The sequence below is a fragment of the Rana temporaria genome, chromosome 1 (assembly GCF_905171775.1).
Source record: "Rana temporaria chromosome 1, aRanTem1.1, whole genome shotgun sequence".
In the NCBI taxonomy this organism is placed as follows: domain Eukaryota; kingdom Metazoa; phylum Chordata; class Amphibia; order Anura; family Ranidae; genus Rana; species Rana temporaria.
Genome location: NC_053489.1, coordinates 684599535 through 684627293, shown reverse-complemented (window position 1 = coordinate 684627293; position 27759 = coordinate 684599535). Strand labels below are relative to the sequence as shown.

Genomic DNA, 27759 nt, shown 5'->3' with positions numbered 1-27759 from the left:
TCAAATTGCGACAGCGCTGAAAGCTGGAAATTGGCCTGGGCAGGAAGGTGCGTAAGTGCCCCCCCCGGTATGGAAGGGGTTAAAGGAGAACAGATAATAAAGATACACATGAATGCAGCTCTGTAATCATTATGGGATGCTGGATGTTCTCTGTCTATAACAATCTCCATAGAGGGTCATTATGGGGGTGCTGGATGTTTTATTTCTATAACAGTCTTTAGGGGTAGTTATTATGGGGGGATTATTAGTGCAGCCCCAACAGTGCCCATCAGTGCTGCTTTTTAATGCTAACAGTACCCATCAGGGATGCCAATCAGTGCCCGCCAGTGACAACTTTTTGGTGCCTATGAGTGCAGCATATCAGTGCCACCTCATCAGTACTGCCAATTAGTACCCATCAGTGCCTCCTCATCAGTGCCCACCAGTGCCACCTCATCAGTGCCCATCAGTGCCACCTCATCAGTGCAGCCTATCAATACTCATCAGTGCAGCCTATCAATACCTATCAGTGCCCACCAGTGCCACCTCATCAGTACCTATTAGTACCCATCAGTGCCTCCTCATCAATGCCCACTAGTGCCACCTAATCAGTGCCCATCAGTGCCACCTCATCAGGGCCCATCATTGCAGCCTATCAATACCCATCAGTGCTGCCCATCGTCGCAGCTTATCAGTGCCCATTAGTGCAACATATCACCCCCCCTCCCCGGTTCTCTGCTCCAGGGGGCCCATGGCTAAAGCTGTGTAAAGGGCCCAATAATTCATGATGGCGGCCCTGCTTACATGAGGCTGTTCCGGTCCTCCAAGGCCAGGGGTCTCCAAACATTCTAAACAAAGAGCCGGTTTAACATTCCTCAGACTCTAGGAGGGCCGGACCTTGGACAGCGGGAGTGGAAATGGTCCTGGCATCAGTGGGAATAAACATTGCCACATTCAATATTGAGGGGGGAATAGTGCCCCATCGTTGGTATCATACGGAGGGATGGTACCCCATTTTTGGTTTCAGTAGAAGAAATGGTGCCCTATTGTCAGTGTCAGGTGGCAGAATAGTGTCTCTTATCAGTGGGAGGAATAGTGTCCCAAGGGCTGGAAAAGGGCAAGCACAGGGCCACGTCCGGCCCTCGGGCCGCAGTTTGGAGACCACTCTCCTAGGCCACAGAGATGAGCGAAGGCCATCTTTCCTTCACTCATCTCTGGATGAGTCCCCAGAGTTACCGATCATCCAGGAAAGCCTGGGAACCACCAACGTGAAGCGGGGGGAGAGGGGACGACCCCCTACTGTCGCTTCTAAAAGCGATCCAGCTGCAAATCTGTGGCTCGGATCACTTTTAGCAGAAAGTCTGGCGCCTGAAGTAAAAATGAATACTAGGGTTATGGCAAGGGTGTCAAACTCAATTTCGTCGCGGGCCGCATCAGCATTATGATTGGCCTCACAAGGGCCGGTTATATCTGTAAGATTAGATGTCCAGCGCATTCCCCTCCTCTTACATTAGATGTCAAGAGCCCCCCCCCCCCCCCACCATCAGAAGTTGAGTCCCCCACTCTCCCTTACATCACAGTGCACCCCACTTATCTTATGCTGCTGCTGGGAAGACCTGCATTGCATACACTACACTGACCTGACTACACTGACCTGACCTACATACACAATCACTGACCTGACTACACTGACCTAACTACACTGACCTGACCTACATACACAATCACTGACCTGACTACACTAACCTGACTACACTGACCTGACCTACATACACAATCACTGACCTGACTACACTGACCTGACCTACATACACAATCACTGACCTACATACACAATCACTGACCTGACCACACTGACCTGACCTACATACACAATCACTGACCTGACTACACTAACCTGACCAGACCTGCGTACACTACACTGACCTGACTACACTGACCTACATACACAATCACCAACCTGACCACACTGACCTGACCCGACTACACTGACCTACATACACAATCACTGACCTGACTACACTGACCTGACCTACATACACAATCACTGACCTGACTACACTGACCTGACCTACATACACAATCACTGACCTGACTACACTGACCTGACCTACATACACAATCACTGACCTGACTACACTGACCTGACCTACATACACAATCACTGACCTGACCACACTGACCTGACTACACTGACCTACATACACAATCACTGACCTGACCACACTGACCTGACCTACATACACAATCACTGACCTGACCACACTGACCTGACCTACATACACAATCACTGACCTGACCACACTGACCTGACTACACTGACCTACATACACAATCACTGACCTGACTACACTGACCTGACCTACATACACAATCACTGACCTGACCACACTGACCTGACCTACATACACAATCACTGACCTGACCACACTGACCTGACTACACTGACCTACATACACAATCACTGACCTGACTACACTGACCTGACCTACATACACAATCACTGACCTGACCACACTGACCTGACCTACATACACAATCACTGACCTGACCACACTGACCTGACTACACTGACCTACATACACAATCACTGACCTGACTACACTGACCTGACCTACATACACAATCACTGACCTGACCACACTGACCTGACCTACATACACAATCGCTGACCTGACCACACTGACCTGACCTACATACACAATCGCTGACCTGACCACACAATCACTGACCTGACCACACTGACCTGACCTACATACACAATCACTGACCTGACTACACTGACCTGACCTACATACACAATCACTGACCTGACCACACTGACCTGACCTACATACACAATCACTGACCTGACCACACTGACCTGACCTACATACACAATCGCTGACCTGACCACACAATCACTGACCTGACCACACTGACCTGACCTACATACACAATCACTGACCTGACTACACTGACCTGACCTACATACACAATCACTGACCTGACCACACTGACCTGACCTACATACACAATCACTGACCTGACCACACTGACCTGACTACACTGACCTACATACACAATCACTGACCTGACTACACTGACCTGACCTACATACACAATCACTGACCTGACCTACATACACAATCACTGACCTGACTACACTGACCTGACCTACATACACAATCACTGACCTGACTACACTGACCTGACCTACATACACAATCACTGACCTGACCACACTGACCTGACCTACATACACAATCACTGACCTGACTACACTGACCTGACCTACATACACAATCACTGACCTGACTACACTGACCTGACCTACATACACAATCACTGACCTGACCACACTGACCTGACCTACATACACAATCACTGACCTGACTACACTGACCTGACCTACATACACAATCACTGACCTGACCACACTGACCTGACCAGACCTGCATTGCATACACTGACCTGACCACACTGACCTGACTACACTGACCTGACCACACTGACCTGACTACATACACCTGTATAAATATTCTGAAACGGAGAGCAGCCTGGTCTTTTCCCCCCTGAGTAGATCACAGCCTAAGGGGGCTACTAGCCATTCTGCCCTGTGTCTGCATGGTGACTGACTGAGGGACGTCTCTGAGGGTCTAGTCTGATATCACAAGTGTTGTAAAGATATTTGAAGGAGGCAACTAATTTCTCCAAGGACATTAGTGAGTACAGACTGGAGAGACAGAGAGAGTGAGAGAGACAGAGAGAGATAGAGAGAGAGAGAGAGAGAGAGAGAGAGAGAGAGAGATAGAGAGAGAGACAGAGAGAGAGAGAGAGAGAGAGAGAGAGAGAGAGAGAGAGAGAGATAGAGAGAGAGACAGAGAGAGAGAGAGAGAGAGAGAGAGAGACAGAGACAGAGAGAGTGAGAGAGACAGAGAGAGAGAGACAGAGAGAGTGAGAGAGACAGAGAGAGAGAGAGAGAGAGAGAGAGAGAGAGAGAGAGAGAGAGAGAGACAGAGAGAGAGAGAGAGACAGACACAGAGAGACAGAGAGAGAGACAGAGACAGACACAGAGAGAGAGAGAGAGAGAGAGACAGACAAGAGAGAGAGAGAGACAGATCTATACGATCCCATGATCACAATGTAAAAAAAGCTGTGATGAATTAATCTCATTCATAAAAGCTCTGCTTCCTATAGCAGTGAGCCGTGATTGGCCCACAGCTATCACCTGTTACCATGAACATCATTGCAATAACATAAATCTAAGTGAAAAAATAAATAAAAAATCCCTGATCACACCCCAGAGTGGTGACACTCCGATGAAAGTGGAGTTCCACCCACATTTTTCACTCCTCACAATGCAATCCTAAAAATGAATTGGCAATTTATTTCTTTTCTGTTCACTTACATGATTTATGCCTATATTTTCAATTTCACTTCCTCCTTTAATGGTCGTGGTGCTGTGCGTCATTTCTGGTTTTGCATTGGCTCCTGGGAGATCTTGGTCAGCTTGGGATGGCACTGCTCCCGTAACATTTAATACAGGTGTCTATGGAAAAGTCTTGGTCAGCTTGGCATGGCACTGCTCCCGCAACATTTAACATTGGTGTCTATGGAAATTCTTGGTCAGCATGGCATGGTTCTCGCAACATTTAAAGGGTTTGTAAAGGAATTTTTTTTTATCTTAATAGCTTCCTTTACCTTAATGCAGTGCTGTTTTCATGTCCTCAGTGTTCATTTTTGCTCTCAAGTTGCTGTAATTCTTCTCTGATCTCCACACTTCCTGGTTGTCTGTTTCCTGATGACCACAGAGCTGGGCGCTTTCTCTTTGTGGTCACTAATCAATGAGGTGCGATTACGGTGGCCCGGATTCAGACAGAGATACGACGGCATATCTCCTGATACACCGTCGTATCTCTGAGATCCGACGGTCGGATCTATGCGCCTGATTCATAGAATCAGGTTCCGCATAGATCTCCCTAAGATCCGACAGGTGTAAGTGACTTGCAGCCTAAGATCCGACAGTGTAATTCCAGGCCGGCCGCTAGGTGGCGTTTTGTTTTTTGTACGCGACGAATATGCAAATGAGGAGTTCCGCCGATTCAAAAACGAACGACCGCCCGGCGCATTTTTTTTAACGTCGTTTGTGTACGGCTTTTTCCGGCGTATAGTTACCCCTACTATATGCGGCGTATCCTATGTTAAGTATGGCCGTCGTTCCCGGGTTGAATTTTGAATTTTTTACGTCGTTTGCGTAAGTCGTTTACGAATACAGATGCACGTAATTTACGTTCACGTCGAAACCAATGACGTCCTAGCGACGTCATTTGGAGCAATGCACGCTGGGAAATTTAGCGGACGGCGCATGCGCAGTTCGATCGGCACAGGGACGCGCCTGATTTAAATGTTACACACCCCCTAGCCGCGGAATTTGAATTCCGCTGGGGGAGTTACGATCCGCAGGCGCAACTTTAGAGGCAAGTGCTTTCTGAATAAAGCACTTGCCTCAAAAACTTGCGCCGGCGGATCGTAAATCAGATCTAAAGATCCGCTAACCTATCTGAATCTAGCCCACAGTGTCTAAAACCCCTCAGCACCAATCAGTTTCGTTTCCCAAACCATCACTGCCCTGTATTAGCTCTGTGGCTTTGTACATCACAGAAGCAGGAAACATGCAAAAACGAAACTAGAAACTGCAGGTACATTATATGATTGATTTGTATCTATTTTTAATCATAAAAGGAATCAGTTAACTATTATGTCTCTATACCCTGTAAACAGTCATTTCAGCAAAAAAAAAAAAAAAATTCTTTTACAACTCCTTTAACATTGGTGTCTATGTAAAATCTTGGTCAGCTTGGCATGGCAGTGCCATGTCAAGCTGACCAAGATTGCACCGCACTACACATGTGCGAGATCGGCAGGTGCATGCTGGGTAGCCAGCATGAACAGAATCCAGGAAGAAGCACACTGTGGCTTCAGATGCCCACACTGGAGATGGGGGCGCTGTGCAGAAACTTCACTATTTTTTTTTTTAATTTAATTTCTTAATTATTATTTTTTTTTTTAATGTTAAAAAATATAATCGCCATGCCTCTTACTAAACACCTCGGACTGTCTACTTTTCTAAAAGGGGGTCTTTGGGGGGGGAATTTTATACTGTTCTGATATTTTAGGCCCTCAAGAATTAAGAACGGACATCAGTATTGATCGATTTTCAAATATACTGTACCATAGATTGTAGATGCTAGAACTTTCACGCAAACCGATTAAATGTACACGTATTGGGATTTAATTTTTTTTTATTTTAACAAAGTACATGTAGCAGAATACATTTTGCCCTAAATTTATACAAGACTTTTTTTTTACAGAAAGTACCGTATTTATCGGCGTATATCGCGCACTTTTTTGCCCTGAAAATCAGGGCAAAATCGTGGGTGCGCAATATACGCCGATACCCGCGCCGAGTTTTGAATACTGCGCCGACATATACCGAGCGCAGTACACTCGGGTTATTTTCGGCCAGTCTCGGCTTCTTCCGCGGTCAAGTCCTGGACGTACAGGACGTGAGCGCGACAGTTGCCGAGCCTGCCCGAGTGTACTGCGCTCGGTATATGCTGGTGCAGTATTCAAAACTCGGCGCGGGAAACGAGCGGGGAGGACGCGAGGACGCCGCAGAAGGACACCGGACCCGCCGAAGAGGACACCGGACCCGCCGAAGAGGACACCGGACCCGCCGAAGAGGACACCCGAAGCCGCAGAAGGACGCCGGACCCGACGAGGCCGCCGATGGACGCCGCGCAAGACACCAAAACTGTAAGTACAAAAATAACTTTTTTTCCACAGGATTGGGGGTCACTTTAGGGGTGCGCGTTATACGCGGGAGCGCGTTATACCGCGATAAATACGGTAGTTCAGTGAAGTAAAATGTTAAACAAGGATGCAGAAATACAAACATGACAGGGGTTCTAGCCTTCCCCCTATTCATGTATATCTTGGTCTGTTTATCCATCTGTCAGAGTTCCCCTCACTTCCTGTCTGGTGAATTCTTGTCAGGACAGGATGTAAATGGAAGTTTCTCCGACAGTCCTGCATAGCAGTTAAAAAAAGGTTCTAATACATATAAAACTATGGGCTAGATTCAGGTAGCCCTGCGTAACATTGTGCGAGCGTAACGTATATCCGATACGTTACGCCCCCGTAAATTAGGGCGCAAGTTCCGTATTCATAAAGAACTTGCGCCCTAAGTTACGGCGGCGTAACGTATGTGGGCTGGCGTAAGCCCGCCTTCAAATGGGGATGATGTGGGCGTGTTTTATTTAAATTATTGTTGACCCCGCGTATTGCGCCGTTCGTGAAAGAATCCCAGTGCGCATGCTTGAAATTCCGCAAATCGTCATTGCTTTCGACGCGAACGTAAATTACGTCCAGCCCTATTCGAGAACGACTTACGCAAACGACGTAAAAAATTAAAAATTTGACGTGGGAGCGACGTCCATACTTAACATTGCGTACGCCTCATAGAAGCAGGAGCAACGTTACGCCGGAAAAAGCCTTACGCAAACGACGTAAAAAATTTCGCCGGGCGCACATACGTTTGTGAATCGGTGTATCTAGGTAATTTGCATATTCTACGACGGAAGCGCCACCTAGCGGCCAGCGTAAATATGCACCCTAAGATACGACGGTGTAAGAGACTTACGCCAGTCGGATCTTAGGCTAATTTCGGCGTATCTTGCTTTCTGAATACAGAAAGAAGATACGCAGGCGCAGCTTTGAATTTACGCGGCGTATCTATAGATACGCCGGCGTAAATTCTTGCTGAATTTAGCCCACTATCTACAACTAAAAACGCACACGCTGGGCCAGATTCATGAAGAGATACGACGGCAGATCTCCTGATCCGCCGTCGTATCTCTGAGATCCGACGGTCGGATCTATGCGACTGATTCATACGAATCAGTTCCGCATAGATCTCCCTTAGATCCGACTGGTGTAAGTGACTTACACCAGTCGGATCTTAGGCTGCAATCTACCGCCGGCCGCTAGGTGTCGTCGCTGTTTTTTACGCGTCGGATATGCAAATGAGGAGAACCGCCGATTCAAGACCGGTCGCTTTTTTTTACGTCGTTTGCGTTCGGCTTTTTCCGGCGGATAGTTACCCCTGCTATATGAGGGGTAGCTAATGTTAAGTATGGCCGTCGTTCCCGCGCCGAGATTCAAATTTTTACGTTGTTTGCGTAAGTCGGTCTGGAATACGGATGGCCGGAATTTGCGTAGCCGCCGAAAACAATGACGTCCTAGCGATGTCATTTGGAGCATGCGCACTGGGAAATTTCGCCAGCGGTGCATGCGCAGTTAAATCGTCGCGGGAACGCGCCTGATTTAAATTGTATACTCCCCCTAGCCGCGGAATTTGAATTCCGCCGGGAGGAGTTACGATCCGACGGTGCAATTTTCGAGGTAAGTGCTTTGTGAATACTGCACTAGCCTCGATAAATTGCACCGGCGGATCGTAAATCACATAGATTACGCGGATCTAAAGATCTGCTAATCTATGTGAATCTAGCCCGCTGGCTATAGATACATTATAAAGGTGCAGGATCCCCGGACTAACCCCAATCCTCACTACCTCATGAACAAGCATGCAGCCGATTCCCAGTAGCCGCACATCAGAACAAGACCTGCTGTGTGTAGACCAGTGCCAGTCTCAGTCTGGACCCCCTGCCGGTTAACACCCTCAACGGGTTTCACTCTGCCCACAGGAGCTTACCCATGGGGCTCATGGGTTCCAGTGGGTTAAGTGAAACACGTTGGGGGTCCAGGCCGAGACTGCCACCGGTCTACACACAGCAGGTCTTGTTCTGGGATCTTCTGCTCTTATCTGTCATTGTCTGGAGCATGGGCGGGTTCCTCACAGCGGCAGGCACAGGACCACACTTTCTAGCAGCCTGAGCGGCTCACATACATACATACCATGGGTTTCCAGAACAAGCATGCAGCCAGTGAAATAATCTGACCTCCTGCATGCTTGTTCCTGGTCAGTGACACGCTAGGTCAGGGGTAGGCAACATGGGCCCCTCCAGCTGTTGCAGAACTACAAGTCCCATTGTAAATGCCAGCCTTGCAATGGGAAATGTAGTTCCACAACAGCTGGAGAGCCCCAGGTTGCCTACCCCTGCTCTAGGTAGTGAAGTGAGGTTTAGGATGGCGATCCCGAGGCCTGCAGCTTTATAAATAAATCAATCTAGTCAATATTTTAATCGCACACGGTCCTGGACTTTGAAAATGGCTCGCGGAAATAAGGTGGGTGGTGAAACGATCACCAGCTGGGCACTGGAACCATCAAACAGATAAAAAATATTCGCCAGCACACCATGGATCGCAGATGACGTCTTTTATTTGTAAATAAATCAGTCATGTTGGTTTTTGTCCACTGCTTCCTCCTATTGGCTGGGTATTGCACCAATCAGATTCTCCTCCCTGTGATGTCACCAGTCTCTGTACAGATTTTTCCCCTTGTATTCCCCCCCAATTATCCTAATACAGGAATTTTTACCTACACGCATCGCAGCATGGAGGGGCTCAGTGAAGGTGGTGGTGAAGGTGTGGAGGTGTTGGATCGGGTTACACAGATCATAAAAGGAGATCCGCCCGGCCTCATAATCCAGATCTATCCTGACTCTGTTACTGGAGATACCGCCGGGTAATGGGTACTGATAACTGTCATGTACAAAAGAGTATTCATTAAACTTCCTCTTCTCCAAACACCAGGACTTATTATTACATCCAAGCCCTGACTGAAATCCCCTCCTGTCTATACTGGTGTAACACATTCCGACTTTCCAGATCGGTGACTCCCCGGCATCCACTTGCCAGTAATGTCTCCCTGAGGAGAAACTCGTAATGCTCATCACCTGAGAACACCGAAAACACCAAAGCGTTTCTGGAAAGAGCTTATATGGCGACTTATACACAGTTTTCCCGTCATCGGATATATGTAGATGATTACTGGCTGTGCTCAAATCCCAAAATATGTCTGCAACCCTCGATGTTTGCTGTACAGACTTAATGTTAGGTCCTCCAGCCTGGCGGTGCGAGTGTTGTATGGTGGAAGCGGTTTCGGGATGTTTCCAGGATGGTTTAGCAAGAAAGGGAAGCATTTCCTTTGCACTAGAATGTGGATAGACCTCTGTGTCTGCACATTTCTGTACATTTACCCCACACATGATATCAGATAAAATGTTTGGTCCTCCAGCCTGGCGGTGTGAGTGTTGTATGGTGGGGGAGGGTTGGGGATATCTCCTGGATGGTTGTATGGTGGGGGAGGGCTGGGGATATCTCCTGGATGGTTGTATGGTGGAGGAGGGTTGCGGATATCTCCTGGATGGTTGTATGGTGGGGGAGGGCTGGGGATATCTCCTGGATGGTTGTATGGCTTGGGTGGGTTGAGGACATCTCCTAGATGGTTCAGCATTGATGTGACCTTTGCCCCGTGTAGTAGAGTGTGGATAGACATATGTGCCTGTACATTTCTCTACATTTACCCCAGGCATATTTACAATATATGGTCTCCCTGCCTTATAGACATTGCACAGTGTTCTGGTGACTTGCTGTGGACTCTCAGGTGATCGTAACACAGAGAAGCTTCACACAACAGACAGGATTTCACAGCAGGTACAGGAGTGTGAATACAGTAAGTACAGAAGACCCCGGACACCTCCTGATCTGGATGGGTGGACTGGACATTCTCCACAATGTTACGTAGCGTTATGTTCCTCCGCAGTGTAGGCCGCTCCTGGAAATCTTCTCTGCAATCAGGACAGAAATAACCTCCAGACCCCTCCTGTGAATCCAACACACGGGCAATACAGTCCTGGCAAAAGTTGTGTCCACATATCAGGGTCACAGGATCCGTATAAATGTCCAGACAGATGGAACACTCCAGCTCCTCCTTCAGATCAGCGGACGCCATCACTGAAAGCAGAAAAGAGGAAAAAAAATTGAAATTCTCTGACACTTATAAGGGGGTTTTAATACTGTACGAGTGGAAGGGACTCAGGGAGCGCTAAATGTCCTGAGTTAGGGTTGCAAATTACTTGTCTTGCCTTGAGTGCCGACAACCCACACTACGAAAATAATTTTACTGTTAGGGGTCTCCACAACTTGGGAAATTTTATTAAGGGGTCACGGCACTAGAAGGTTGAGAACCACTGTTATATACAGTTTAAAGAGGAGGTAACCAGGACATAAATTAACATGAGCTAATTAACTAATAATTTACCCAGACTAGGCGACTCATACATGTGACCTTTCAGGGTAGAGGTCACGTCTCCTCGCTCACCTGCTATACAATACACATTATCATAAGTGTAAACACAGGACATCTTCACACAATAGCAGGGTCAATTAGCACAGGAGAACAGACAGATGGCTGGAGGTGAGGACATTAGCATATAACAGTATGTGTCCCAACAATATGAATGAGTCACTATAATTAACCCGTTGAGTTCAGAATCAACAAACAGTAAATAGTTCTTCACAGATATCCTGGAATATATTGTGGATAATAATTACATAATAATACCATCTCAGGTAGTCCAAGATATCATTCCTCAGTCATCCTATGCCCCTTAGTGGACATAGGATGGTTTTAGACATAAGAGGGTCCGGTGATGTCCCTGGTGAGTCTGTCACACTTAACATTGTATTTTGTTATCCTAGAGTTATATCTGGAATGGTCACGTCGTAATCCCCTGATGAAGCCAATGTTTGGCGAAACTAGTCGGGAGGACTTGACCGCTACACATGAGATATCTGCTCCCTTTACAGTATTTGTGTGAATCATCTGTACTGTTGTGTGTATGAATTTAAATGTTTCTCTTTTGTAATGAATACAATTTTGTATACATTTTCTATAATATTTTGATTTGATTTTTCTGTGGCACCGTGATAATGCCACATTCCTTACTTCCCTTATTCATAAAATTTAGGGATGAGGTGCCGTATTCCTTAGGACAATCGACCACTTCCTGCCATGGTTTGAATTAAAACCGTTTCCTGCTGAACCGGCCGAGATTCGAAACCTTCTACAGCCAGCCTAATGCGTCGTACACACGACCCGTTTTTCCGTCGGGATAAACGCTGACTGATTTTTCCGAGGGAATTCCGCTCAAGCTGTCTTGCATACACACGGTCACACTAAATTCCGACCGTCAAGAACGCGGTGACGTAAAACACTATGATGAGCCGAGAAAATGCTTCCAAGCATGGGTCGAATTGTTTCCGAGCATGCATGGGTTTTTTTTTCCGTCTAGGTTCCATACAGACGAATGGAACTTCTGATAGAATTTTTTTCAGTCGGAAAAAAGAGAACATGTTCTCGTTCGAACTCTGTCGGAATTTCCGACGGAAAAAGTCAGATGGGGCATACACACGGTCGGAATATCCGATGAAAAAATTCCGTCTGACTTTTTTCCTCGGAAATTTCGACCGTGTGTACGCGGCATAACAGTTTTACTGAACACCAAGTGCTAGATTCAGAGAGGAGATACGCCGTCGTATCTCTGAGTCCGGCCGTCTTATCTATGCGCCGTATAGTTAAGCGAGGAATATGCAAATGAGCTAGATACGCCGATTCAGAAACGTACGTCCGGCCGGCGCATTTTTCTACGTATTTTACATTACACTTTTTTCGGCGTACAGGGAGTGCAGAATTATTAGGCAAGTTGTATTTTTGAGGATTAATTTTATTATTGAACAATAACCATGTTCTCAATGAACCCAAAAAACTCATTAATATCAAAGCTGAATATTTTTGGAAGTAGTTTTTAGTTTGTTTTTAGTGTTAGCTATTTTAGGGGGATATCTGTGTGTGCAGGTGACTATTACTGTGCATAATTATTAGGCAACTTAACAAAAAAAAAATATATACCCAGTTCAATTATTTATTTTTACCAGTGAAACCAATATAACATCTCAACATTCACAAATATACATTTCTGACATTCAAAAACAAAACAAAAACAAATCAGTGACCAATATAGCCACCTTTCTTTGCAAGGACACTCAAAAGCCTGCCATCCATGGATTCTGTCAGTGTTTTGATCTGTTCACCATCAACATTAGCAAAAATAGGGAAAAAAACTGCGCTAACTAAAACAATGATTAAGCTGCTACATACAAACAAACAAAGCTGAGTAAATGGTAAACAAAAAATGTAGCGCTAAATAAAATGTGGGATGCCAAGTGGGGTACCGACATTAAATAGTGCAAGTGCACATATCTGACTGACATGAAAGTCAGAAATAAAGTTCCATATAAAAAGGGAAAACAAAAACACACACACAAAACATGTAGCCAAGTCTCTGTTGGGAACTTGAAGTGGATCATCAATTAAACAATTGGTGTGAGGTGTAGGGTGGATAGATGTCCAATGATTGAAGAAACAAACAGGTGATCAATTTGTCTGCAGTAATCTATACGAATCACAATGACATCAGATGTATGGTAGGTATGAATACGCTTACCGGATAAGTTGGACTCTGATACTGTACAGCAAAAGAGTCAAACGGGCATAGTGGTCATTAGGGAACTGGGACCACTGCAACCAGGTATAGGACAAGAAGTTTGTGGATGAAACTCCAACTGGCATGGACACCAGGAACCAGTGATGTTCAAATGGCGTGCTGTAAAACTGCAACGGATTCCGGATGGGATCCTTAGACTGCGTGTCCAAGGGTACAAGCAATGAACTCAGCTGAAGCTCCGGTCAGACCATGAGATAAAATAAAGAAAAAAGGGGGCTCCAATAGCGCAGGTCAATAAAACCAAATTAAGGTTTATTCAATAAAAGTCATACATGAATGATGACATAAAAGTAATCACGTGATGAAGCAATATGGGGTGCTCAATGGCGTACCCGACGCGTTTCGGCCACAGAAGCCTTCAACAGGGGCACATGGTCTGACCGGAGCTTCAGCTGAGTTCATTGCTTGTACCCTTGGACACGCAGTCTAAGGATCCCATCCGGAATCCGTTGCAGTTTTACAGCACGCCATTTGAACATCACTGGTTCCTGGTGTCCATGCCAGTTGGAGTTTCATCCACAAACTTCTTGTCCTATACCTGGTTGCAGTGGTCCCAGTTCCCTAATGACCACTATGCCCGTTTGACTCTTTTGCTGTACAGTATCAGAGTCCAACTTATCCGGTAAGCGTATTCATACCTACCATACATCTGATGTCATTGTGATTCGTATAGATTACTGCAGACAAATTGATCACCTGTTTGTTTCTTCAATCATTGGACATCTATCCACCCTACACCTCACACCAATTGTTTAATTGATGATCCACTTCAAGTTCCCAACAGAGACTTGGCTACATGTTTTGTGTGTGTGTTTTTGTTTTCCCTTTTTATATGGAACTTTATTTCTGACTTTCATGTCAGTCAGATATGTGCACTTGCACTATTTAATGTCGGTACCCCACTTGGCATCCCACATTTTATTTAGCGCTACATTTTTTGTCCACCATCAACATTGCAATGTGCAGCAGCAACCACAGCCTCCCAGACACTGTTCAGAGAGGTGTACTGTTTTCCCTCCTTGTAAATCTCACATTTGATGATGGACCACAGGTTCTCAATGGGGTTCAGATCAGGTGAACAAGGAGGCCATGTCATTAGTTTTTCTTCTTTTATACCCTTTCTTGCCAGCCACGCTGTGGAGTACTTGGACGCGTGTGATGGAGCATTGTCCTGCATGAAAATCATGTTTTTCTTGAAGGATGCAGACTTCTTCCTGTACCACTGCTTGAAGAAGGTGTCTTCCAGAAACTGGCAGTAGGACTGGGAGTTGAGCTTGACTCCATCCTCAACCCGAAAACGCCCCACAAGCTCATCTTTGATGATACCAGCCCAAACCAGTACTCCACCTCCACCTTGCTGCCGTCTGAGTCGGACTGGAGCTCTCTGCCCTTTACCAATCCAGCCACGGGCCCATCCATCTGGCCCATCAAGACTCACTCTCATTTCATCAGTCCATAAAACCTTAGAAAAATCATTCTTGAGATATTTCTTGGCCCAGTCTTGACGTTTCAGCTTGTGTGTCTTGTTCAGTGGTGGTCGTCTTTCAGCCTTTCTTACCTTGGCCATGTCTCTGGGTATTGCACACCTTGTGCTTTTGGGCACTCCAGTGATGTTGCAGCTCTGAAATATGGCCAATCTGGTGGCAAGTGGCATCTTGGCAGCTGCATGCTTGACTTTTCTCTGTTCATGGGCAGTTATTTTGCGCCTTGGTTTTTCCACAGGCTTCTTGCGACCCTGTTGACTATTTTGAATGAAACGCTTGATTGTTCGATGATCACGCTTCAGAAGCTTTGCAATTTTAAGAGTGCTGCATCCCTCTGCAAGATATCTCACTATTTTGGACTTTTCTGAGCCTGTCAAGTCCTTCTTTTGACCCATTTTGCCAAAGGAAAGGAAGTTGACTAATAATTATGCACACCTGATATAGGGTGTTGATGTCATTAGACCACACCCCTTCTCATTACAGAGATGAACATCACCTAATATGCTTAATTGGTAGTAGGCTTTCGAGCCTATACAGCTTGGAGTAAGACAACATGCATAAAGAGGATGATGTGGTCAAAATACTCATTTGCCTAATAATTCTGCACTCCCTGTATAGTTACCCCTGCTATATGAGGCGTATCCTATGTTAAGTATGGCCGTCGTTCCCGCGTCGAGTTTTGAAAATTTTACGTCGTTTGCGTAAGTCGTTCGCGAATAGGGATGTACGTAATTTACGTTCACATCGAAAGCAATGACGTTTTGCGGCGGATTTTCGAGCATGCGCACTGGGATATTTTCACGAATGGCGCATGCGCCGTTTGTGTAAAACGTCAAATTAGCGGGGTCACAGTTATTATACATAAAACCCGCCCACATTATTCACATTTGAATTAAGCGGGCTTACGCCGACACAGATACGTTACGCCGCCGTAACTAAGGGCGCAAGTTCTTGCTGAATACAGAACTTGCGCCCTAAATTACGGCGGCGTAACGTATCTGAGATACGTTACGCTGGGCATAAAGATAGACGAGTCTATCTGAATCTAGCCCCAAGTGTACAGCTATCACTACACTCCCCCGGCTCTGATGGAAGAGAAGTTGTCTTCTCATATAGCAGTCGCTGTGACATAGACATGATTGATTGTTGTCCTGAAGGGGACGTATTGTAGTACGGGGATCATAAACACTAAGCACCCCCTCCTAATCTCCATGATGTGTTATGGCAGTGAGAGGGGGAGGGGGTCATTTCCACACTGTATGTATATAACACAATAGTAGACTAGAGGTTCTTGGGTCAGGATGAGGTGTGAGACGAGTGTGGGGCTTGAGCTGAACCCAATTCATTTCCAGTTTGTGGAAACTGCAAACTTAGGTGGCCATTTGCATGTTGCCATAGCAACCAACGATCGATAATCATTTCCCACTAGAGAAGAGCTTAGGGTTTGATTCAACCCCCGAGTGCGACCGGAGCTTAGGACATTTGCAGTTGACAAACGAATGCAATTGTTCCCAGACATAGCAACAAATGACCAAACATGCAGTTATTGGCCTTTAACCACTTAAGGACCCCTTCACGCCGATATACATCAGCAGATTGGCATGGCTGGGCACAATCACGTACCTGTACGTTGCCCTTTAAGCCCAGCCGTGGGGGCGCGTGCACGCGACTCGGTCCGAAGCTCCGTGACCGCGATCGCCGCTGGAGTCCCGCGATCGGTCCCCGGAGCTGAAGAACGGGGAGAGCTGAGTGTAAACACGGCTTTCCCGTTCTTCACTGTGGCGGCGTCATCCATCGTGTCATCCCTTTTTATAGGGAACCACAATCGATGACGTCACACCTACAGCCACACCCCCCTACAGTTAGAAACACACATGAGGTCACACATAAACCCCATCAGCGCCCCCCTAGTGGTTAACTCCCAAACTGCAATTGTCATTTTCACAATAAACAATGCATTTTAAATGCATTTTTTGCTGTGAAAATGACAATGGTCCCAAAAATGTGTCAAAATTGTCCGAAGTGTCCGCCATAATGCCGCAGTCACGAAAAAAAAATAAAAATAAAAATAAAAATCGCTGATCGCCGCCATTAGTAGTAGAAAAAAAAAAAATTCATAAAAATGCAATAAAACTATCCCCTATTTTGTAAACGCTATACATTTTGCGCAAACCAACCGTTAAACGCTTATTGCGATTTTTTTTACCAAAATTAGGTAGAAGAATACGTATCGGCCTAAACTGAGGATTTTTTTTAATATATATATATATATATATTTTTTTTTGGGGGGGATATTTATTATATCAAAAAGTAAAAAATATTGCATTTTTTTCAAAATTGTCGCTCTATTTTTGTTTATAGCGCAGAAAAAATAAAAAAACCTCAGAGGCGATCAAATACCACCAAAAGAAAGCTCTATTTGTGTGGGGAAAAAAGGACGCCAATTTTGTTTGGGAACCACGTCGCACGACCGCGCAATTGTCAGTTAAAGCGACGCAGTGCCGAATCTCAAAAAGTGCCCGGGTCCTTTAGCTGCCTAAAGGTCCGGGTCTTAAGTGGTTTACCTTTAAATCAGGTAGCTTAGAAGGGACAATACATGGAGAGTTTTCCAAAGGGCAACCACCCCTTTTTTTGGGGGGGGGGGTGGCGTGCCCCTGCAGATAATCTCCCATCCACAGGAATGGTAGTATAATCCGGGTATGCGTTGTTCTCTCTACCAACTAAAAGTTGAGTTGGAATGCCTTCCCGTCTCCCGTACCATGTCTGCGGTCTCTGACCGTCTCCTGTACTACGCAGTCTCTGACCGTCCCCCTGTGCTACGCAATCTCTGACCGCCTCCTGTGCTACGCAGTCTCTGGCCGTCTCCTGTGCTACGCAGTCTCTGATCGTCTCCTGTACTACGCAGTCTCTGACCGTCTCCTGTACTACGCAGTCTCTGACCGTCTCCTGTACTACGCAGTCTCTGACCGTCTCCTGTGCTAGGCAGTCTCTGACCGTCTCCTGCACTATGCAATCTCTTACCGTCTCCTGTATCATGTCTGCGGTCTCTGACCGTCTCCTGTGCTACGCAGTCTCTGACCGTCTCCTGTGCTATGCAGTCTCTGACCCTCTCCTGTGCTACGCAGTCTCTGACCGTCTCCTGTGCTATGCAGTCTCTGACCGTCTCCTGTGCTATGCAGTCTCTGACCGTCTCCTGTGCTATGCAGTCTCTGACCGTCTCCTGTGCTACGCCGCAGTCTCTGACCGTCCCCTGTACTACGCAGTCTCTGACCGTCCCCTGTACTACGCAGTCTCTGACCGTCTCCTGCGCTACGCAGTCTCTGACCGTCTCCTGTGCCACGCAGTCTCTGACCGCCTCCTGTGCCACGCAGTCTCTGACCGTCCCCTGTGCTACGCAGTCTCTGGCCGCCTCCTGTGCCACGCAGTCTCTGATCGTCTCCTGTACTACGCAGTCTCTAACCGCCCCCCTGTACTACGCAGTCTCTGACCGCCTCCTGTACTACGCAGTCTCTGACCGTCCCCCTGTGCTACGCAATCTCTGACCGCCTCCTGTGCTACGCAGTCTCTGGCCGTCTCCTGTGCTACGCAGTCTCTGATCGTCTCCTGTACTACGCAATCTCTGACCGTCCCCTGTACTACGCAGTCTCTGACCGTCTCCTGTACTACGCAGTCTCTGACCGTCTCCTGTGCTACGCAGTCTCTGACCGTCCCCCTGTGCTACGCAGTCTCTGACCGTCTCCTGTACTACGCAGTCTCTGACCGTCTCCTGTGCTAGGCAGTCTCTGACCGTCTCCTGCACTATGCAATCTCTTACCGTCTCCTGTATCATGTCTGCGGTCTCTGACCGTCTCCTGTACCATGTCTGCAGTCTCTGACCGTCTCCTGTATCATGTCTGCAGTCTCTGACCGTCTCCTGTACCATGTCTGCAGTCTCTGACCGTCTCCTGTATCATCTCTGCGGTCTCTGACCGTCTCCTGTACCATGTCTGCAGTCTCTGACCGTCTCCTGTATCATGTCTGCAGTCTCTGACCGTCTCCTGTATCATGTCTGCAGTCTCTGACCATCTCCTGTATCATGTCTGCGGTCTCTGACCGTCTCCTGTACCATGTCTGCAGTCTCTGACCGTCTCCTGCGCTACGCAGTCTCTGACCGTCTCCTGTGCCACGCAGTCTCTGACCGCCTCCTGTGCTACGCAGTCTCTGACCGTCCCCTGCGCTACGCAGTCTCTGACCGCCTCCTGTGCTACGCAGTCTCTGACCGTCTCCTGTGCTACGCAGTCTCTGACCGTCTCCTGTACTACGCAGTCTCTGACCGTCTCCTGTACCATGTCTGCAGTCTCTGACCGTCTCCTGTACCATGTCTGCAGTCTCTGACCATCTCCTGTATCATGTCTGCAGTCTCTGACCGTCTCCTGTACCATGTCTGCAGTCTCTGACCGTCTCCTGTATCATGTGTGCAGTCTCTGACCGTCTCCTGTATCATGTCTGCAGTCTTCGACCGTCTCCTGTACCATGTCTGCAGTCTCTGACCGTCTCCTGTATCATGTCTGCAGTCTCTGACCATCTCCTGTACCAAGTCTGCAGTCTCTGACCGTCTCCTGTATCATGTCTGCAGTCTCTGACCGTCTCCTGTATCATGTCTGCGGTCTCTGACCGTCTCCTGTACTATGTCTGCAGTCTCTGACCATCTCCTGTATCATGTCTGCAGTCTCTGACCGTCTCCTGTATCATGTGTGCAGTCTCTGATCATCTCCTGTATCATGTCTGCAGTCTCTGACCGTCTCCTGTATCATGTGTGCAGTCTCTGACCATCTCCTGTACCAAGTCTGCAGTCTCTGACCGTCTCCTGTATCATGTGTGCAGTCTCTGACCGTCTCCTGTATCATGTCTGCAGTCTCTGATCATCTCCTGTATCATGTCTGCAGTCTCTGACCGTCTCCTGTATCATGTGTGCAGTCTCTGACCATCTCCTGTACCAAGTCTGCAGTCTCTGACCGTCTCCTGTATCATGTGTGCAGTCTCTGACCGTCTCCTGTATCATGTGTGCAGTCTCTGACCGTCTCCTGTATCATGTGTGCAGTCTCTGACCGTCTCCTGTATCTAGGGTTGCCACCTCATCCCTTTAAACCAGAACACATATTAATTTAACAGGTTCTGTGGCTGATTAAGGTGGTAATTAAACTCATCTGGTGCCTTATCAGCATTACACTAGCCACAGAACATGTGTAATCCATATGTGTTTGGGAATAAAGGGATGAGGTGGCAAGCCTACCTGTATCATGTCTGCAGTCTCTGACCGTCTCCTGTGCCACGCAGTCTCTGACCGTCTCCTGCGCTACGCAGTCTCTGACCGTCTCCTGTGCCACGCAGTCTCTGACCGCCTCCTGTGCTACGCAGTCTCTGACCGCCTCCTGTGCTACGCAGTCTCTGACCGTCTCCTGCGCTACGCAGTCTCTGACCGTCTCCTGTGCCACGCAGTCTCTGACCGCCTCCTGTGCTACGCAGTCTCTGACCGTCTCCTGCGCTACGCAGTCTCTGACCGTCCCCTGCGCTACGCAGTCTCTGACCGCCTCCTGTGCTACGCAGTCTCTGACCGTCCCCTGCGCTACGCAGTCTCTGACCGCCTCCTGTGCTACGCAGTCTCTGACCGTCTCCTGTGCTACGCAGTCTCTGACCGTCTCCTGTACTACGCAGTCTCTGACCGTCTCCTGTACCATGTCTGCAGTCTCTGACCGTCTCCTGTACCATGTCTGCAGTCTCTGACCGTCTCCTGTACCATGTGTGCAGTCTCTGACCATCTCCTGTATCATGTCTGCAGTCTCTGACTGTCTCCTGTACCATGTCTGCAGTCTCTGACCGTCTCCTGTACCATGTGTGCAGTCTCTGACCATCTCCTGTATCATGTCTGCAGTCTCTGACCGTCTCCTGTACCATGTCTGCAGTCTCTGACTGTCTCCTGTACTACGCAGTCTCTGACCGTCTCCTGTACCATGTCTGCAGTCTCTGACCGTCTCCTGTACCATGTCTGCAGTCTCTGATCGTCTCCTGTACCATGTCTGCAGTCTCTGACCGTCTCCTGTACCATGTCTGCAGTCTCTGACCATCTCCTGTATCATGTCTGCAGTCTCTGACCGTCTCCTGTACCATGTCTGCAGTCTCTGACTGTCTCCTGTACTACGCAGTCTCTGATCGTCTCCTGTACCATGTCTGCAGTCTCTGATCGTCTCCTGTACCATGTCTGCAGTCTCTGACCGTCTCCTGTACCATGTCTGCAGTCTCTGACCATCTCCTGTATCATGTCTGCAGTCTCTGACCGTCTCCTGTATCATGTCTGCAGTCTCTGACCGTCTCCTGTATCATGTCTGCGGTCTCTGACCGTCTCCTGTACTATGTCTGCAGTCTCTGACCATCTCCTGTATCATGTCTGCAGTCTCTGACCGTCTCCTGTATCATGTGTGCAGTCTCTGACCGTCTCCTGTATCATGTCTGCAGTCTCTGACCGTCTCCTGTATCATGTGTGCAGTCTCTGACCGTCTCCTGTATCATGTCTGCAGTCTCTGACCGTCTCCTGTATCATGTCTGCAGTCTCTGACCATCTCCTGTATCATGTCTGCAGTCTCTGACCGTCTCCTGTATCATGTCTGTGGTCTCTGACCGTCTCCTGTATCATGTGTGCAGTCTCTGATCATCTCCTGTACTATGTGATTGGCTCAGTGTACAGCACTATGGTATATGTCGGCGGCTCTATAGAAGGATTAGAGATAAGATGGGAGTCTGTTGTGACTTCTCTGTAATGAGATATAAATCTATACCCTTCCCCCTCTCTCATTATTGATCATCTATAATCTGTATTATTAATAAATACCTCAACGTATCCTCCTCGCCTCTCCACACAATTCCTCTTCCTGTGTTTTTCCCCCCAAACACTAGAGGAACAATGACGTTTATCTGAGGCTTCGGTTGGCGGCCATTTTGCCTAGGACCAACCGTCATACCAGGACACGCAGGAAGTCCTCCAGCAGACACTAGAGGTCACACTGCTCCGTAAAAAGGACTCCAGCCGGGGGCAGCCATTTTGTGTAGGATCAAACGTCATAATACACTGCATAGGACACGCAGGAATTCCTCCAGCAGACACTAGAGGGGTCACACTGCTCTGTGAAAGGACTCCAGCCGGGGGGCGGCCATTTTTCTGTAGTACAAAGTGTATTATATCAGTGTATAGTACATCAGGACATCATAGAATGTCATCCTCAGAGTAATATGAAAATATATTATATATATTATTACATTATATATGGATAGAAATTAAGAAATTAATATAAAATGAATAAATAATACAATATTTAATAAATGAGTATTAATCTGTATTATTAGTATATATAATATTATTAAACCATGTAAAGGAGAACTCCAGGCAGATATTAACCCCTTGAAGACTGTAATCCATATATAAATGTGGGAGGTGTCCGGTGATAATCCGGGGGGGGGTGGGGCTTCTACAGACATCATCACTTTACTGTTATTTCCAGCAGACAATTTTTTTGGGGGGGATTTTGTAGAAATGATCCTAGAGGAAAAATAACCGCTGGATCACGGACGGAATCGCCGCGATACTGACCACAATTCCGTACCGCCGCAAATCTCAGGACGCCCCTTTGCGATCCCCATTATTTTCAATGGCACTCAAATCGCGGCACGGTTTTCCCCCGCGTTAACATACTTAACCCCTTCCCCGCCCCCTAGTGTTACCCCTTCCCTGCCAGTGGCATTTTTATAGTAATCCAATGCATTTTTATAGCACTGATCACTATAAAAATGCCAATGGTCCCAAAAATGTGTCAAAAGTGTCCGAAGTGTCCGCCATAATGTCGCAGTACCGAAAAAAATCGCTGATCGCCGCCATTACTAGTAAAAAAAAAATATTGATAAAAATGCCATAAAAATACCCCCTATTTTGTAAACGCTATAACTTTTGCGCAAACCAATCAATAAACGCTTATTGCGATATTTTTTTACGAAAAATAGGTAGAAGAATACGTATCGGCCTAAACTGAGGAAAACATTTATTTTTTATATATTTTTGGGGATATTTATTATGGCAAAAAGTAAAAAATATATTTTTTTTTCAAAATTGTCGTTCTATTTTTGTTTATAGCGCAAAAAATAAAAACCGCAGAGGTGATCAAATACCACCAAAAGAAAGCTCTATTTGTGGGAAAAAAGGACGCCAATTTTGTTTGGGAACCACGTCGCACGACCGCGCAATTGTCAGTTAAAGCGACGCAGTGCTGAATCGCAAAAAGTGCTCTGGTCTTTGGGCAGCAATATGGTCCGGGGGTTAAGTGGTCAATGAACTGTCGGGTCCCGGCAATACAGATAAAAGTCATTGAAAAAAATGTCAGGGGGTTCCCCTTAATATTCATACCAGACCCAAAGGGCCTGGTAATGGACTCAATGACTTTTCTCTGTATTGCCGGGAGCCGACAATTCATTATAAACGCGAGTAGTTTTAAATGACTTTTTTTCCTTTAGAAATGTAATTTTGTGCAGGGACAGTTCTAAACACGGGAAACATGCTCTACTTTACAGGCATACTATAGACACCCCCCAGGTACGAAATTTAAAGTAATATTTCACTTTTATTGTTTCATTTTAAGCATTATTAAAATCACTGCTCCCGAAAACTGAAGTTTTTGCATTGATACATGTCCCCTGGGACAGGACCCGGGTCCTCAAACACTTTTAGTACAATAACTTGCATATTAGCCTTTAAAATTCACACTAAATTGATAAGCGGGGGGGGGGGGGGGTCGGGGTGGGGGTTTTGGGTTGCCGCCGCTGCTGCCACCGAACACCTACGGGTAAAAGGTTGACAAGTGGGGGGGGATTCTGACTTCTTACCTCTTGCTCCTTCCTTCTCCCGTGCTGCAGTGATTAGTAGCGGGAGGGGGCGAAAACTTCTGACCTCCTCTTCCTCTGCGTGAAAATTTTAACTATTGCGGGATCTGTGTGTGTAAACACACCAATCCACGTGCTGTCAGGGGTGAGGAGACTGATGGTGTGTTAATAAAACAGAGGAAAACAGATTGGTCTCCTCCCCTTGTGAGTCCCCTCCCCCCTACAGTTAGTAGCACATTTAACCTCTTAATCGCCCCCTAGTGTTAACCCCTTAACCTGCCAGTCACATTTACACAGTAATCAGTGCATTTTTACAGCACTGATCGCTGTATAAATGTGAATGGCCCCAAACTATTGTCAAAAGTGTCCGATGTGTCCGCCATAATGTCACAGTATTGATAAAAATTCGCAGATCACCACCATTACTAAAAAAAAAAAAAAAAAAAAAATATGCCATAAAACTATCCCCTATTTGTAGAAGCTATAACTTTTGCGCAAACCAATCAATAAACACTTATTGCGATTATTTTTTTACCAAAAATATGTAGAATACGTATTGGCCTAAACTGAGGAAAAACAATTGTTTTTGTTTTTTAAAAATTGGGATATTTATTATAGCAGAAAGTAAAAAATATTGTGTTATTTTCATAATTCTCACTCTTTTTTTGTTTATAGCGCAAAAAAAAAAAACCTCAGAGGTGATCAAATACCACCAAAAGAAAGCTCTATTTGTGGGGAAAAAATTATAAAATTTCATATGGATACAGTGTCACATAATTGCGCAATTGTCACTCAAAGTGCGACAGCACTGAAAACTGCCCTGGGTAGGAAGGGGGTGAAAATGCCCAATATTGAAGTGGTTAAATTTCCCTCCATTGAACCTCATTTGCCATGCAGTTGCCCACCCCTATCAAGGTCTTCCTGTAAAGTTGATATATCCTGTTGTGAAAATGTTGTCTTGTTTAGCTTTGTATCCTCAGCAAACACCATTTTATCCCATCCTCTATACCGCTTATCAACAAGTCACTCAAAATTGGTCCCAGGAGAGGCAGGAAAGGAGGTTGGGGGGGGGGGGGGGCGAGAAAGCACCCCACTGAACCATACTGGGCCACATGTCCTAAACATGGGGGGTTGCTTTGGGGCAGGGGTGCTAACCCTCAAAGCACCTTGTCCCCATGTTGATGAGGTCAAGGGCCTCTTCCGCACAACCCTGGCCTGATGGTTATGGGGGTCTGTGGGTGGGGGGCTCACCTAAAAATTATAAAAAAATTGTAAAAACACGATTTTTTGTTCACATGTCCTATATATAATATATATTGGCTGCCTGCATATATCCCTTTTATTTATATATATATATATAAATAAAAGGGATTTCTTTCAAAGTAGATCCAACTTCAATCACGATATATGCAGGCAGCCAATAAAAATAAAAATAAAACGGAGGTCCGCACCTGGCGAAGGCTCCCGGGGAATGACAGCTCTGCTGCCTCCGGGGGCCTCTGTTTTTTCTTTTCTCAGGTTTGCAGATGGTGTTCATAGTGATTGACGGTGAATCTACTTCGGGAGACATTTTAGTTTTTTTGGGGGGTTTTGAATAAAGGACTTACAACGATTGCTGCATTTTTACTCACTTTTTTGGTGAATGAGTAGGGGTACTATGTACCCCAATCTCCTTTACATCAGGGGTGAGACCTGGGGGTCATGAGGTATAGAGGGGATCCCCCCTTCCCCAAAGCACCCCCCAATGTTAAGGGCATGTGGCCTGGTATGGCTCAGGAGGGGGGAGGGCACTCGCTTGTTCCCTCCTTTCCTCGCCTGCATGCTGGGGTAAGGCTCTGGTATGGATTTGTGGGACCCCATTCCCTTTTGTTTTGACCTCAAGGGCCTGGTATGGATTGGGGGGACCCCAAAACTGTTTGTTTTTTTTGCAATTTGTAATTTCTGGTAATTCTGTTTACATGTAGCTGACAGCTAATGACTCATCGGTTGTTAAGGATGCGGCAGCCGCCCACTCCTTAACAACCATGACAGCTACTGGTTGTTAATGAAGCCGGCGGCTCCATTTCTAAGTATTGGCAGAATGGAGTTTTCTCCACCACTTTTATGGGCCATTTGATTGCTGTGAGCCTTGTTGACCTTTGTTTCTGTTTTTATGGACCTTCAACTGCCCAACAGTGCAATCACTGCCCACTGAATACAAAAAGTGACGTGTATAGCAGATGGGTGCAGGATGACGTAAGTATGTTGAATGGCAACTGATGACTTCAAGGGATTTTCCATAAAAGTGGTTCTGATAAGCCGTGTACAACCTTCTCCAACAAGCAGGCCGGGCTTGTTACTCGAAAAATTTGAATATCGTGCAAAAGTTCATTTATTTCACTAATGCAACTTAAAAGGTGAAAGTAATACAGGCATACCCCACATTTAAGTACACAACGGGACCAGAGCATGTATGTAAAACGAAAATGTACTTAAAGTGAAACAATACCCTTTTTCACTTCTAGGGTGTAGTGGGGGGTCAGGGACTGTAGTGGGGGTGTCAAGAGCTGTAGTTGAGGTCTCAGGGGCTGTAGTGGGGGTGTCAGGGGCAAACTGGAACACAGTGGGGTATGCTCTCGGAGCTTCAGCTCCTTCCACTGCGGCTGCAAAATGTCTGTACAGTACTTGTAAGGCACTTTACATACACTCGCAGGTATGTCCTTACTCGCGAGTGTATGTAAAGTGAGTGTACTTAAAGCGGGGTATGCCTGTATATGAGAGAGACTCGTTACATGCAAAGCAAGAGGGTTCAAGCCGTGATTTGTCATCATTGTGATGATTGTGGCTTCCAGCTCATGAAAACCCCAAATCCACAATCTCAGGAAATGAGAATATTGTGAAAAGGTGGAATATTCTAGTGACAAAAGTCCAAGAAGGTATTCCCCGTCACCAACCACCACCTGGAAAGTGTAACCTCTTGAAGCACCTCCACCAACTTGCACAGACCTCCTATTACAGAAGGTCAGAGATTCTTGTGGCTCTATATCCATCCCGAGCCTTTGCTATCATCAAATGGATCCCTCGTACCAACCGACCGGGCGTCCAGGAAGTGGAACCATAGACCAAAAATACAAAAGGCATCACATAGTGTAAAATCCTTAAAACTTTTATTTCCAAAGCTTAAATTGCACTTAGTAGACTTAAAAGTCACTTTTTAACCACTTAAGGACCGCCTCCTGCACATTTACGTTGGCAGAATGGCACGGCTGGGCACATGTACGTACAGGTACGTCCTGTGCTAGTGCCCAGCCGTGGGTCGCGGGTGCGCACCCGCGACCCGGTCCGAAGCTCCGTGACAGGGACCCGTTGACCCGATCGCCGCTGGAGTCCCGCGATCGGTCCCGGGAGCTGAAGAACGGGGAGAGCTGAGTGTAGACACACCTTCCCCGTTCTTCACTGCGGCGGCGTCATCGATCGTGTGTTCCCTTTGATAGGGATACACAATCGATGATGTCACACCTACAGCCACACCCCCTACAGTTAGAAACACATATTAGGTCACACATAACCCCTTCAGCGCCCCCTTGTGGTTAACTCCCAAACTGCAATTGTCATTTTCACAGTAAACAATGCATTTTAAATGCATTTTTTGCTGTGAAAATGACAATGGTCCCAAAAATGTGTCAAAATTGTCCGAAGTGTCCGCCATAATGTCGCAGTCACGATAAAAATCGCTGATCGCCGCCATTAGTAGTAAAAAAAAAAACAATTTATAAAAATGCAATAAAACTATCCCCTATTTTGTAAACGCTATAAATTTTGCGCAAACCAACCCATAAACGCTT

General features: G+C 46.6%; 2 protein-coding genes across 2 annotated transcripts in view; both read right to left on the bottom strand.

Annotated features, from left to right (window-relative positions):
• The window catches only part of LOC120924691 (E3 ubiquitin/ISG15 ligase TRIM25-like), a 90920-nt gene that overhangs the window by 25221 nt on the left and 37940 nt on the right, over positions 1 to 27759 (bottom strand). The window lies entirely within an intron of this gene.
• On the bottom strand, positions 9344 to 21996 carry LOC120924693 (fibronectin type III and SPRY domain-containing protein 2-like). Its single transcript, XM_040335704.1, has 2 exons — positions 21900 to 21996; positions 9344 to 10938 (listed from the first exon to the last, which is right to left on the bottom strand). The coding sequence occupies exon 2, from the start codon at positions 10515 to 10517 to the stop codon at positions 9453 to 9455; it is 1065 nt and encodes a 354-aa protein (XP_040191638.1). The 5' UTR covers positions 10518 to 10938; positions 21900 to 21996; the 3' UTR covers positions 9344 to 9452.

What these genes read in the sequence shown, in the direction of transcription:
- LOC120924693 (XM_040335704.1), bottom strand. Translation starts at nt 10,517, where the DNA reads ATGCCTGGGGTAAATGTAGAGAAATGTACAGGCACATATGTCTATCCA.